Source organism: Haliotis rubra, unplaced genomic scaffold, assembly GCF_003918875.1.
Source record: "Haliotis rubra isolate DU_JTF1 unplaced genomic scaffold, ASM391887v1 Scf922, whole genome shotgun sequence".
In the NCBI taxonomy this organism is placed as follows: domain Eukaryota; kingdom Metazoa; phylum Mollusca; class Gastropoda; order Lepetellida; family Haliotidae; genus Haliotis; species Haliotis rubra.
The window spans coordinates 113,615-128,796 of record NW_025767660.1 but is presented as its reverse complement, the minus strand read 5'-3'; the positions used below and the strand labels follow the sequence as shown (position 1 = coordinate 128,796).

The following is a 15,182-nucleotide window of genomic DNA, read 5'->3' as shown; positions in this document are numbered from 1 at the left end:
TTGTTAATAAAGAAAAATGAAAATAATTAGCTCTGTTTGACAACAGGTTCTGTAATTGCTTATGGTAAATGGAGATATGAGTACTGTGTTCTTGAATTATGAGGTCAGACCATGGATTGTATTACATGATCAGGTGAATGTTATTTCACTTTCAAAGTAGACGGATATGTGATGTTCTGTGGTTGTTTTCAAGATTTCATGAAGAATGCCAAGTAAATTTCATTTAGAATTTAAAGCAGAAATCCGAGGCCGGGAATGAACTCTGTTAGAGTGACAGCATGTGCCACAGTGTTGTTGTTTGTGTTTTTCAGTCTCCAAGCCCAACGTCATAGTAGTCCAGAAGACCCAGCCTCGGAGATCCCAGACCCCCACGCCACAGGGAGGTGCAGGCCGCCCCCAAGCTACAGTCATCTCTAGTCCAGCAATGTTTGAAAAGGTGACTACTTTGTTTGATTGGCATTCTAGAAGTTGGTGAGTCAATAATGAAGCATACAAGTGGCTGTCTTTGAAATATGCCTCTGTTCCATATAGCAGTGAATGGGTACCCGGTAGTATGTGTGATGTGATGTCTTTGTTAACTTTCCAGTGTCGATTGTGAAAAGATACACTGCACAGGGTGGCTAAAATGAAAATCTATTGCATATTGATCAATATGAAAAGGGGGCGGTGGGGTAGCCTAGTGGTTAAAGCGTTGGCTCGTCATGCCGAAGACCCGGGTTCGATTCCCCACATGGGCACAATGTGTTAAGCCCATTTCTGGTGTCCCCCGCCGTGATATTGCTGGAATATTGCTAAAAGCGGCGTAAAACTAAACTCAGTCAGTCAGTCAGTCAATATGAAAAGTGTCGCATCAGTGTTTAATTCATATGTAACATAAGTTATTTTAACCCCCAGGAACTTGTGAACTTCATACAGAAACAGGAATTGGGGAAGCAGGTGTCTGTGTCAGTGACGTCAGCATCAGCGTTACACAGCATCGGTCCCGTCCTCGGTCGACTGCCGGAGAGGAAGGTCATCATCACCACGGCAACAACAGGAGAGGGAGGCAGGCAGGTAAGTGGTGCCGGATGAGAGTTCATTTCTTAGCATGATAAAAAGTGTTTGTAGTTCATTTCATATAGTTCATTTCATGTAGCCTACATGGGTACAATGTGTGAAGCCCATTTCTGGTGTCCCCTGCCGTGATGTTGCTGGAATATTGCTAAAAGCGGCGTAAAACCAAAACTCAGTCAGTCAGTCAGACATAGCGAAGCTACCCAATGCAGACACTGCCTATACAATACATCTACCAAACTGCCACCTGTCTACATAGCAAACCTACCCAATGCAGAACCTGTCTATACAATACACATAACAAACTGTCACCTGTCTACATACGTCAGTCATTTCATGTAGTTCATTTCTTTTCTGCATGGAGCTAGTTGAGTAGCCTAATGGTTAAAGCAGCGTAAAACCTCACTCACTCACACTCACTCACTCACTCTGGTGTCTCCTGTTGTAATGGTGCTGGAATATTGCTAAAAGCAGCTCACTCACTCACTCACTCACTCATACATGGATGATTGCAACTGTAAAATACTGAAGATTTGTCACAGTGACTATTAACGATGACGTTTTCATCTGACAGGCCGCTCCAATACTACACAGATCTAAGTCAGACCAGGAGGGGAGAACTTCGTCGCTGTTGGCGGAGCTCATCCAGGCTGCTGGGATTGTTCCTGATGGCGGAGGTGGGGAGGGGGGTACGTCTTCCTTACTTCTACATCCTTAGGAAATCAGTGATTTATCTGGCATTCAAGACTAACTGAATGTGTAATTGACCATAAACTGTGTAAATTTAGTGAGATGTAAGGTTTAGCCTCAGTATTCAGAGCGTACAGCAAAAATAGTGATGGGTGTGTTCGGGTAGTCTGGTGGTTATCACCACAGACTCAGGTTCGATTCCCCACATGCGTACAATGTGTGAAGCCCATTTCTTCTGTTCCCTGCCTTGTCATTGCTGGAATATTGCTGGAATATTGCTAAAAGTGAATAAGTGTAGATTTACAGAAGTGTGAGCCCAGGATGGCTAATATGAAAGAGAAATCTGAGTTTCAAGATAAATAGATATAGAGGGACTCACTCACTCACTCACTTGTACTGTGATGTGTTTTCCTAAACCAGAAGTGAAGATATTGAATTGGAAGTGATCATTACTCAGTTATTAATATCTGGCTAGAATTGGTCTTCAGCAACCCATGTTTGTCATAAGGAATGACTAACAGGATTGGGTGGTCAGGCTCGCTGACTTGGTTGAAACATGTCACAATTGTGTAGGGGGCGGTGGGGTAGTCTAGTGGTTAAAGCGTTCGCTTGTCACGCCCCTCATGCGTACAATGTGTGAAGCCCATTTCTTCTGTTATTGCTGGGATATTGCTAAAAGTGGATAAGATCAGAGGTGGCTTTGCACCCTGTGGTCTCCAACTCTCTTCATGTTATCTCCCTTATCTGCCTGGTTTCATAAAGTTGAATAGAGCTGTAACGATGCATTGAACTATCAATTGATTGCAATTGTTGAGTCTCTGATAGCAATTAATCGATGTTAGGAAAAAAAATACTATCGATGCATCGATAGTATGTGTGACTTATCGATAGTTTAGTAATTGACTTTCTTTGATGAATGCGCTGTGCAAAATACAGGAAGTTCCCGATTCATTCACTTTGATTTAGAGTTATCTGCCCCTTTTGCCTCTTAAACAGAGGTCAGTTACTAAAAGAGACTGAATTTACTTCAACTTGTTTTATTTCATATAAACTATACATTCATTTGGGAAATGACTTCAAATGAGACAATTTGAGGAGAAAAAAATGCTATCGCAGTTGTCGTTAACCCTCAATAGTCACCCCTAAGGTTGAACCCCTTCATCACTTTGGGTATTCCGCCCCTCTTTAAACTGGCAACTCCAGATATGTCTGCTGATATGGAGTGAGACAATACTTTATTCAACTGTGATGTAATTGGATACCGGTGGTATATTGTTCCCAGTGGCAACCCAGGCAGCTGTGGGTGGGAACGAGTGGTTCGAGTACGATATTGCGGATGACCAGGTGCAGACCGAAACGACGCCAGACTCCCAGGCCATTAGTGCTCTGATGCAGATGCAGGGAAACACTGAGGGAAAACACAAGGATGACGAGGAAAGGTACAGGGTCCGGGACAGAAGTGTGTTTTTGTGCCCTGTTGTATGTGTTCTTTTGAATTATAGTGTGCCAACTTTCTGTTTCAACTTCTTTGAGTGGCATTTTAGAAGTTGGGAAGTACAATATAGAACAAACTTTATGGATAACAACTTCTTTTATTTGTGAGTGCGACGTTTCGATACAGATTCTTGTACCGTTGTTAAGCCGCTTCGATACAGATTCTTGTACCGTTGTCAAGCCGCTTGACAACGGTACAAGAATCTGTATCGAAACGTCGCACTCACGAATAAAAAGAAGTTGTTATCCATAAAGTTTGTTCTATATTTCTGTTTCAAATTGTACTGTGAGGGGCGGTGGGGTAGCTCAGTGGTTAAAGCGTTCGCTCGTCACGCCGAAGACCCGGGTTCGATTCCCCACATGGATACAATGTGTGAAGCCCATTTCTGGTGTCCCCCGCCGTGATATTGCTGGAATATTGCTAAAAGCGGCGTAAAACCATACTCACTCACTCACTTGTACTGTGATTTTTTTTCCTAAACCAGAAGGGAAGATATTGAATTGGAAGTGATCATTACTCAGTTATTAATATCTGGCCAGAATTAGTCTTCAGCAATCCATGTTTGTCATAAGGAATGACTAACAGGATTGGGTGGTCAGGCTCGCTGACTTGGTTGAAACATGTCACAATTGTGCAGATCGATGTTCATTGTTTTGTTGGGTTTTTTTGTTGTTTTTTTGTTTGTTTGTTTTTTATTTGTTCCCATGGTTACAAAGTCAATAACAAAGGTATATGGTAGCACCAAGCACAGAAAAGGTGAAGATACATTGCTGTAGAGATGTAATAATAATTAGTTGTTGAATATTGGGATGAGCGAATTCCATTTAAGATTGAATTTTTTCGATTTCATTGTTTCTCTTTGAAATAAATTTTTCTACAGAAAATATCTCTTTTAATACCTTTTTATAATTACTGAATTTTGGAATTGATTTTTTTATATTACGATGTTCATTATGTTAATCATTGATTGTCTGGCCCAGATTCAACTATTTACAGACTGCTGCCATATTGCTGGAATATGGCAAAGTGCAGTGTTAAACAACAAACAAACAAAACTGTGTTATTAAGGTAGCTAGAGCTTGGGACTTTCTGTTTCAAGGTTGTACTGTAGACTTGGTGCAGAATATTGTCATGTGGGTATAACATCTCATATGGTGAAGTTTTTTTTCCAGAGCGGCAGCATCAAACTTAGAACAAATCACAGAACAGATGTCAGGGACACAGTACTACACCATAGGTATGCTTGGACTTCATCAACGACTTTCATATCCCAATGTCTGGATAAATGAGTGTCTGGATATCTGAATCCCTGTTAACTGACTAGAGTTATCTCCCCTACTCAAGTTAGCTGATGCATAAACTGCTTAGGGCTGACTTTAGGTTTAGTATTCTAATAATAAGTGATTTCCTTCTCATCTACTCACCTCATTATAGGCCCATTATTTATATTATTATTATTACATTGCTGAGAGTGGCATTAGATAAAAACATTAATCTTCATGATGCACAGTGTTCCTAAACAGTGGCAAAATATCCATGTATGATGTTACAGAGCAAGCAATGTCGTTACTAAACCAAGTTGACAAAGACGGCAATACAACAACTACAACAACGACGACGACATCAGAGGATGGCAACACAACGTATGTGTCCGTGCCTGTGTCGCCCCCCTCCGAGGTGTCTCGCCAGCCTACAGGACAACCTCAGGTAGTGGTACAATGGACAGATATTGGGGATGTCTTAAACTTTAGGAATTTAGTTTTTTATCCTACATTGAAATTTTGAATTGGTCCATTAGTGAGCTCTTGAGTGAGGGGTTAACACAGAAACACTTCTATATTGCCATGGAGACTTGTGCTGCATTTTATCAGTCATTCCTCCCTTTATGTCAGTCACTGGATCGTCTGGTCCAGATTTGATAACTTACAGGCCACCATCTTACAGCTGGACTATTTGTAAGTGCCGCATTAAACAACAAACAAGTGACACACTTTTATTTTCCAGATTCACATAGTGAAGCCTTCCAGTGGGTCTTCGACCGCCAAAATAACCAAAATTACAAGTGATCAAATCCCCCCGATGATAGTTCGACATACTCTCTCTTCCTCCTCCGGGACAAGTGGCAATACTGAGGTGCTCCAGGGTGAACTGGACCCCGAGACGGGTCTGTTCTACAAGGACAGGAACAAGGTTGTGACTGTTGTGACCCAACCCTCGAAACCTGTGACTGTGGAGAGTGTTGGGAGTGTGCCAGAGAGTGTTGGGAGTGTGCCACAAGACACGGAAGTGTCACAAAACTATGACTTACTGAGCAGTACTCTATCTCAAGCTCACATTGACTTAGGTGATATACAGTTCATTAATGATGGTGCTGTCACTGTACAACCGGTTGGCAAGGTCATAGAGGGAGACAACTCTGAACTGGCTGCTGGAGAGTCTGTAGTGCATATAGAAGGAGCAGGTATGTTGTACTTTAAATATTGTCTTACAAATATTTAAAGGATAATTGAAAACCTTGTAGGGAATTCAATAAGATTAAGTCACAGTAAATCATACCACCTGAGACAACTAGCGGGATCGGGTAGTCAGACTTGCTGACTTGTTTGACACATGTCATAGTATATCAATGCTCTGTTACATGTCACATAAACTCGTGACAGTTTGTGTCACACGAAGACACACTCATGCACACCCACATCTAGATAGCAGTAAATGACATATAAATATCATGTGTGATAATTTCGCCTCTGTCAAGATGTCAATGTATTTAACAAACACATGTACAACAAACTAATGGTCATAATGAATCGCTTTTTATCCCCCTGGCATGTACTGCGGGGGGATATAGTCGGCACCTCGTCTGTCCGTAATCATTTTGTTTCCAGAGCATTACTCTACAAAAATTGATAGATATATTAAACAAAACCTAAAGTGGTGCCTTTTGCTATTTACAAATTCTTGTCTTTTTTATTTTTGTTGGTTTCCATGGAAACGCTTTGGACTTAGTCTCAAAAGGAAGGGGTGGGTTTCGTTTCCGGAGCATAACACAAAAACCGTTCAGTATTTTTCAACAAGATATATATCAAACAGAACCAAAGGTGGTGCCTATTGCTATTTACAGCTTTTTGTCATTTATATTTTCCTCGGTTTCCATGGAAACGCTTTGGACTTAGTCTCAAAAGGGAGAGGTGGCTTTCGTTTCCGGAGCACAACCAGAAAACTGTTCGTTGGTAGATAAATCAAACAGAACCTTAAGTGGTGCCTTTTGCTGTTGACAAATTTTTGTCATTTTTATTTTTCAACATGATTTCCATGGAAACGTGCTGGACTTGGTCTCAATAGGGAGGGGTGGGTTTCGTTTCCAGAGCACAACTTGAAAGTCATTCAATATCTTCCAACAGAAGTTAGCAGATATGTGAGACATATCCCATATTGATGCCTTTTGCTCTATGCAGATTTTTGGCATTTTAAATTTTTCTTAGTTTCAATGGAACGTTTTGGGACTTAGTCTTAAGAGGGAGGGGTGGGCTTCATTTGTGGAGCACAACTTACAAGACTTGGCAGACATATCAAACAGATCTTGAAGTGGTGCCTTTTGCTTTATACAGATTTTTGGCATTTATATTTTTCATGATTTCCATGGAAATATTTGAACTTGTCCCAAAAAGAATGCTTATAAGGAACTACAGTTATAATGAACTGGAATGAGTGGTCTGTTAGAGTTTTTTGCCTCTGTCATTTAATGTACAAGTCAGCAAATTCAACAGGCAACAGTGAGTCATAACTCACAATGTTATGATATATTGTAATATTTTTCAGCGTGTACCTAAGCATCTGACCACCTCCGTGGTGTAGTGGTTAGAGCGTCCGCCCGGAGAGCAGAAGGTCGCGGGTTCGATCCCCGGACCACGTCATACCAAAAGACGTTAAAATATGGTACTTGTTGGTCACTGCCTGGCGCTCGGCATTAATGGGTACAACAAGGACTGGTCGGCTCGGAGTCCGTATACTGTGTCTGAGTGTGGTATTCATGCTTCACTGCGGTATGGTATCTCAGTGGGCTAGCACTATAAAACCAGCTTCAGTCTGGGCTAGTACAAGTAGCCGCACATACACATACACATACACACGCATGCACGTCGTCATATGAGTGAAATATTCTCAAGCACGATGTTAAACCCAATTTCACCTCACCTCACCTCACCTCACCTCACCTCACCTAAGCATCTCTACTGGTGAAGATCCGGGTTAGAATTGATCTTCAGCAACCCATGCTTGTCGTAAGAGGCAATTACCAGTATCGGCTGATCAGGCTCGCTGACTTGGTTTGACACATGTTATCATATCCCAGTTGAGTAGATCGATGGTCATGCTGGATTGTCTGGTCCAGACCGATTATTTACAGATCGCCACATAGCTGGAATATTGCTGATTTCAGCATTAGACAATAAACAAAACCAATAAATGTGCCTTGTCCCAAATAAAACATACCAGTCTTTGTAATAGATATGTAATTCTGCTACACTCACTCACTCACACATATTATATTCATTTGGTCTTGTGAAACAAGCAGTGATTCTGTGTTATTGTGTGTTCAGGAGGAGAAGAAGGCACAACGATACTCACAATCCCTGCATCCACTGCCGGGAGATGACATCTCACAGGTGACGGTCCCAAACACTCTGTCTTCAAGCTCAGCCAAGGTCAAGGTTGGATCATCATCTATACCATTACAAGATGTTGGGAAGGCCACATCAACTATGAACATTGTCACACAGCATGCACAGGTATGGTATTATTAAATTGATGTGATGTAGAATGAATCTAGTAATGAGAAATACTGGGTTAAAGGTTTGTAACTGTTGTACTTCTGTTAGTTTCTGAAAAATATGCACATAGGTGAAATTCGCTGTTCAATATCATCAAATTTTGATTAAATTTTGCACATTTTGGACAGAATTTGACTATCTAATGTTGTCTCTATAAGTTTTCATTCATGTCAATCAATAACTTGAACACCTGTCAATGACTGTAGCAGATTTTGTTTCATTATTTTCATAAATAACACTTTTAGACACATTTTTGTGTGACATGCAGAACTTCCCTGTCTGTGATGAGGCAGTCACGCGAATGAATGACCCCCTCCCAGGTAGTCACTGGTACGCGTTTTAGGGGGACCGTCTCGCGTACACGTTACACCCTCTACTGGTTAGGCCATGGCAGTGTTCACTTCTCAAAGGGGTACACAAAGTATACTGGACAAAAATAGTTAAGGATATATGTAAGTTTTGAAATTTTGAATACTGATCTATTTATTCATTGACACCCTGATAAAATATCAATCATCAAAATACCAATGTCCCTAACTTATTTTGTCCTGTATATGTGATCAAGACTACCATTTGTCCGACTTCCATTTTTGTTGAAGCAACTGCAGCTGAGGGGATTGGATCGCTGGCTTCATGTGGTGGCGAAAAGGTGCCTCATTCTGAGAGTGTGGTTTAGAATATGGATGAGCCCTACCATCTGTGCCAGTGGGATTAGGATGATTTTTTAAGACTGATGTTTCACAGGATCGTTGAACTAAATTCACTGTTTCAGTCATCAACTGGGTTGAGTCTCCTTGACAAGGTCGGAGCTGAGGAGGTTATTGCCAGCAGTTCAAATGTCAGCGTCGCAGTGGAGCCGTCGCCAAGCACACTGGATGAGCTGACGTCACAGCGTCTGGAGGAGAAGGAACTGGCGTCATCATCCCAGGGGTCGGAGGAGAGGGTGGAGCTTCTGTTTGACAGCGTGGGAGTCATCGAAGAAGAGATACCCACGTTAGCCAGCCCCCCGACAGGTAGGACAGTTGTCAGCTTCACTTCTCTGGTCAAGTATCACAATATAGCTGTATCCTTAAGTTGTTTCAGCACGGGTTCCTGTTCACAAGTTGAATGTATGATTCCTCTTCATTTTGCAGTTTGCTCTTCAAGCATCACAGTCATGCCAGCATCTATTGTTATATGCTCTGTTACTCTACCAAAAGAATTTTGCTGGACTTGGGCTAGTGGCTAGTGTCATAGACTGGGACTACTAAGTATCCTTCTTGTTACAGGGAGCGGGTCTGACAGCCAGGGGGAGTACGCTGTGTACCCAGATACAGGAACTGCCAGCTCCGACCCTAACAGTCTGTTCCGGAGCAAGAGGAAGCGGAAACCCCCTGCCGCAGCTGATGAGAGCACCCCTTCGTCCCCTAGCAACAGCTGGATCAGGATGGCTCTTGGGTAGGTGGACTGTATAGAGAGGTTGGCTCTTTTGCAGGTGGACTGTATAGAGAGGTTGGCTCTTTTGCAGGTGGACTGTATAGAGAGGTTGGCTCTTTTGCAGGTGGACTGTATAGAGAGGTTGGCTCTTTTGCAGGTGGACTGTATAGACTGGATGGGTGTTTAGTAGGTGGACTGTATAGAGAGGTGTATTGTATAGACAGGATCTGCATTGGGTAGATGTACTTTGTAGACAGGTGACAGTTTTGTAGGTGTATTGTATAGACATTGTCTGCATTGGGTAGGTTTGCTATGTAGACAGGTGGCAGTTTTGTAGGTGTATTGTATAGACAGTGTCTGCATTGGGTAGGTTTGCTATGTAGACAGGTGACTGGTTGGTGTATTGAATAGACAGGGTCTGCATTGGGTAAGTTTGCTATGTAGACAGGTGACAGTTTGGTAGGTGTATTGAATAGACAGGGTCTGCATTGGGTAGGTTTGCTATGTAGACAGGTGACAGTTTGGTAGGTGTATTGTATAGACAGTGTCTGCATTGGGTAAGTTTGCTATGTAGACAGGTGACAGTTTGGTAGGTGTATTGAATAGACATTGTCTGCATTGGGTAGGTTTGCTATGTAGACAGGTGGCAGTTTGGTATGTGTACTGTATAGACAGGTCTGCATTGGGTAGGTTTGGTATGTAGACAGGTGACAGTTTGGTAGGTGTATTGTATAGACAGTGTCTGCATTGGGTAAGTTTGCTATGTAGACAGGTGACAGTTTGGTAGGTGTATTGAATAGACATTGTCTGCATCGGGTAGGTTTGCTATGTAGACAGGTGGCAGTTTGGTATGTGTACTGTATAGACAGGTCTGCATTGGGTAGGTTTGGTATGTAGACAGGTGACAGTTTGGTAGGTGTATTGTATAGACAGTGTCTGCATTGGGTAAGTTTGCTATGTAGACAGGTGACAGTTTGGTAGGTGTATTGAATAGACATTGTCTGCATTGGGTAGGTTTGCTATGTAGACAGGTGGCAGTTTGGTATGTGTACTGTATAGACAGGTCTGCATTGGGTAGGTTTGGTATGTAGACAGGTGACAGTTTGGTAGGTGTATTGTATAGACAGGGTCTGCATTGGGTAGGTTTGCTATGTAGACAAGTAGTGGTTTGGTAGGTGTATTGTATAGACAGATGGTTCTTGGTAAAATGTTCAGTATGCCCAGGCAGGTCTTTGGGTAGGGATACTGTGTACGGACAGGTGATTGTTCTAAAGGTGTATTGTATTGACAGCATAACTCACATTGTCAATCTGTTTGCCTGGAATAGACCTGATAATTTACATATCCATCCTGATATGATTGGAATGAAGCTTTGACTCTATTTTAAAAGACAAAAAATCATCTGACAAAAATGGCATGCTTGGAAACAACAGTGTTGGTTGTTTACAGACTGCTGCAAAGAGTGTCTCGTTATCGTGGTGTCAACAGAGAGAAGGGAGAACTGAATGCGTCAGCGTGGTTTACACAGCCAGGTAGGTGGTGACATGTGTTGATACAAGCTCTGTGACTTGACTGATTGTATCATTCCCCACAACCTGTAGTGTGGAATGTTGGTCATGTTGTAAGACACCGGTATGTCTAGTCATATGTCATATACTGAACCAAACTATTCGAACAATTGTTTTTTGGTAATTCTCTGCGACTTCCCAGCGATTAATAGCATAATGTGCACAGTTCCTTGTTGACATCATGTTTCAGACCTACAATCTCCAATCTTTGATCCCTGAAATGTAAATCTTGTGATTCAGGGTTGTGATTCTTTTGCTGAAAGACAGCAAACATTATGAACTAAAAATATAAGAGTTTACAGCATCAGGACATTTTCAGTTTTAACTGGATTCATAATATTGCAAAAACTTGTATCCTAAAACACAGAAATTTAGATAGGAGATATGTATGGTCGCGTGAGTTGGGGATGCAGACGTTTCAGTTAATAAGATTCGTTCACCTGTAGCATGATACATATGTTCCCCTAACAATGTTATTCTTCTTTGAAATACAAAGTTCAGACTATCAATAATCCTTTTGAATGCTCACCTCTTTTGCATCATAACTGTTCATTCCTTTTTCGGTCGTCTCTTCATTGCCAAGTTACGAGGCTAGAAAGATCCCTCTAATGTCTGTCCTTCTTTACAGTCGACCCTGCAGATGCTCCTGATTATTATTCTATTGTAAAGAAACCGATGGATTTTGGAACGATACGAAAAAAGCTTGAGGTGAGTACACTTATCTGTTAAGTCCCTGAAGGTGACCTGAACAGAATTGGCCCCCAATTACACAGCTTGTATTCTGGCCCAGTGAAGTCAGGGTACAATAGGTCTCCAAGTCCCCTGGCTTGTATTCTGTCCCTGTGAAGTCAGGGTACAATAGGTCTCCAAGTCCCCTGGCTTGTATTCTGGCCCTGTGAAGTCAGGGTACAATAGGTCTCCAATTCCCCCTGGCTTGTATTAAGTTGTATTCTGGCCCTGTGAAGTCAGGGTACAATAGGACCCCAAGTCCCCTGGCTTGTATTCTGGCCCTGTGAAGTCAGGGTACAATAGGTCCCCAATTCCTCCTGACTTGTATTCTGGCCCTGTGAAGTCAGGGTACAATAGGTCCCCAAGTCCCCCAGGCTTGTATTCTGGCTCTGTGAAGTCAGGGTACAATAGTTCCCCAATTCCCCTGGCTTGTATTCTGGCCCTGTGAAGTCAGGGTACAATAGGTCCCCAAGTCCCCTGGCTTGTATTCTGGCCCTGTGAAGTCAGGGTACAATAGGTCCCCAATTCCCCTGGCTTGTATTCTGGCCCTGTGAAGTCAGGGTACAATAGGTCTCCAATTCCCCCTGGCTTGTATTCTGGCCCTGTGAAGTCAGGGTACAATAGTTCCCCAATTCCCCTGGCTTGTATTCTGGCCCTGTGAAGTCAGGGTACAATAGGTCCCCAATTCCTCCTGACTTGTATTCTGGCCCTGTGAAGTCAGGGTACAATAGGTTCCCAAGTCCCCTGGCTTGTATTCTGGCCCAGTGAAGTCAGGGTACAATAGTTCCCCAATTCCCCTGGCTTGTATTCTGGCCCTGTGAAGTCAGGGTACAACCGGTCCCCAAGTCCCCTGGCTTGTATTCTGGCCCAGTGAAGTCAGGGTACAATAGTTCCCCAATTCCCCCTAGCTTGTATTTCCCTGTGAAAATAGCAGAACTGGTCCCCATTCCTTGTTTCCCCCCTTGGTGAGGGAGGTGGCGTAGCCCAGTGGTTAAAGTGTTCGCTAGTCACGCTGAAGACCTGGGTTCAGTTCCCCCATATGGGTTCAATATGTGAAGCCCATTCTGATGTTCCCTGCCATGATATTGTTGGAATATTGCTAAAAGTGGTGTAAAACCCAAATCAGTCACTCAATCACTCCCCCCTCAGCTATTCATTCACTCACTCACTTGGTGTGTCTTGTGAATTTACCCAACAGGTTAATGGGAACACAGGTAAATGAATATGGCATTTATTTATGTATGCATTCCCACTTTTTGTTAGTCTGTCCCATGTTCATTCCCTCAGTCATTCACTATTCACACTGTCCCATCCTCCCTCACACATCTATTTGACAATACATATTCATTCACTCTTTCTCTGCCTCTTTACACAACCCCATCCCAGACTCAGACGCTCCCTCACTTATTCCATCTCTCGCTGATTGATTAATTCTCTCATTCCTTCCATACCTCCTTTGCTACTCTCACTTTCTTGGTCATTTCATATTGTCTCCCTAACACATTTCACTCTCCTTCCAACACTCACTCACTCGCTCAATCACGCCCTAGATTACTCACTCAACAGACTACGACACTCACTCATGCCAACAGTCAGGCCAACCCTCACTCACTCTATCACTCATTTTCACTATCATTCATTTTCACCATCTCTCACTCTCATCATGGTGCAACACTCACCCTATCCACCCCATGACTCACCCTCTTTACCCCATAACTCACCCTCTCCACTCCATCACTCACTCTCACTCCCCCCATGTTTTGCTGCTGACAGTCTGGAGGGTACAAGGACCATGAGGAGTTCCACCAGGACATGACCCTGGTCAAGGAGAACTGTGCCGTGTACAACCCCCCCACTAGTCGTGTGTTCCGGGACTGCACCGAGGTCTTCACCTTCTACACACAGGAGAGTGAGAAACTGGCTGACAAGTGGCATAAAGTAAGTCCTTCATCACAATAGCAAGAGAGTTTATTGTTAAACAACAGACTTCATAGACCTATTTCAGAATTTATTGCTTGATTGCAAAATATTTTGTTTAATAATCATTTTTCATTATTTGCTATTTTTTTCTGAATTTTTACAATATTTTGTATAATAAGAGTCTTTATTATTTAACATACAATTTTGTTTGATAAAATAGCATATTTTTCATCACATGTACATTGTGTCAAATGCATATATATTTTAAAATTAATTTCTTGTTTAATGAGAGAATTTTTGGTTCCAGGGACAGGTTAGCTCTCCGCCATTGAAGAAGATTAGAATAGACAAAAGCCCTGGGAAGTCATAACAGAAACTACACGTTAATTGTTAAGTTTGGTTGTTATCTATTTACTCTGTTACCATGGTTACTTTTTTATTTCGATTGTTGAACTGGGAGCCCTTGTTGAAGCTCCAGGACACTGGAAGGAAGATTGTGTTGAGCATGTTTTATGGAGTTCAGGGCTCAAAAGTACTTACAGAAGAGTGCCAATGGCAGTTAGGATTGTAATGCCCTGGCTAAAATGAGGCCACAGTGCCTGAATGGACAGCTAGAAATCATAATGTTTTACCCAGAGTACCCAGTGGCAATGTTTGTCATATGAAGCTACTGTGGATTTACTTGCCTGCAAGTAAACTGGACGACCTGGGCCTAGATTTCCCGAAGCTCTCTTAGTGCTAAGATAGTCGTAACTTAATGTTAATGTATGGCACTTACGACTATCTTAGTGCTAAGAGAGCTTTGAAAATGTAGGCCCTGGCTATGAATCGAAAAAGTGCAAGGAGATTCAGAAATTTAGTAGAATAATATCAGTTTCAGTGAAGAGGTAGGGAATTTCTAAATTTGGTCTGTATGTATCTGGGGTGGGGGGTAACCTGGCATTCGCTCGTCACACTGAAGATTTGAAGCCCATTTCTAGTGTCCCCAGCCGTGATATTGCTGGATTATTGCTAAAAGCGGCGTAAAACTAAATTCTCTCACTCACTGTAGGTAGCTCATGTTCATCCTCAGTTTCTCCAGGGCTAGCCTTTCCTGGATTATTTTCCCATGGTTCTCAAATCATCTGCCCTTGATTTTCATCAGCCTTTTTGATTTGCTAGGTTACTCATTCTGATGGACCAATGGGATTGCGGGTTACAAATCAGCCTCAATATTTGGGTGGCAATATCAACAACATGATTATTTTGAAATTACCAATTGTAAAACTATACCATTTGAAAGCCCTCTACAATAATTTTGATGGCAAGAATGTCTTCAAATCAGGGGTTGGTAATTTCAGATAGGGAAACCAAGGTAATAAATAGATCAATGGCTAAGTGTATGTTCACTGAAATGAGAGCCCAGGAGATATTGAGTGGATGGCTAATATGAAAAAGACATCTGAGTTTAAAGATAAATACGAAAGTATTCCACAGGAGAAC

The 15,182-nt window shown here is 42.2% G+C and overlaps 1 protein-coding gene across 1 annotated transcript in view; it reads left to right on the top strand.

Annotated features, from left to right (window-relative positions):
* The window catches only part of LOC124264416 (BRCA2-interacting transcriptional repressor EMSY-like), a 28,075-nt gene extending 13,671 nt beyond the window's left edge, over positions 1 to 14,404 (top strand). Inside the window, exons 11-25 of the mRNA XM_046699157.1 lie at positions 312 to 436; positions 895 to 1,053; positions 1,628 to 1,742; positions 3,026 to 3,182; positions 4,411 to 4,475; positions 4,791 to 4,948; positions 5,243 to 5,699; positions 6,640 to 6,653; positions 7,837 to 8,025; positions 8,840 to 9,080; positions 9,336 to 9,504; positions 10,933 to 11,015; positions 11,680 to 11,759; positions 13,554 to 13,718; positions 14,008 to 14,404. Of these exons, the coding sequence (XP_046555113.1) occupies positions 312 to 436; positions 895 to 1,053; positions 1,628 to 1,742; positions 3,026 to 3,182; positions 4,411 to 4,475; positions 4,791 to 4,948; positions 5,243 to 5,699; positions 6,640 to 6,653; positions 7,837 to 8,025; positions 8,840 to 9,080; positions 9,336 to 9,504; positions 10,933 to 11,015; positions 11,680 to 11,759; positions 13,554 to 13,718; positions 14,008 to 14,070 (2,240 nt within the window). The 3' untranslated portion in view covers positions 14,071 to 14,404. The remainder of the gene's footprint in view (positions 1 to 311; positions 437 to 894; positions 1,054 to 1,627; positions 1,743 to 3,025; positions 3,183 to 4,410; positions 4,476 to 4,790; positions 4,949 to 5,242; positions 5,700 to 6,639; positions 6,654 to 7,836; positions 8,026 to 8,839; positions 9,081 to 9,335; positions 9,505 to 10,932; positions 11,016 to 11,679; positions 11,760 to 13,553; positions 13,719 to 14,007) is intronic.
* Positions 14,405 to 15,182: the final 778 nt, after the last annotated feature.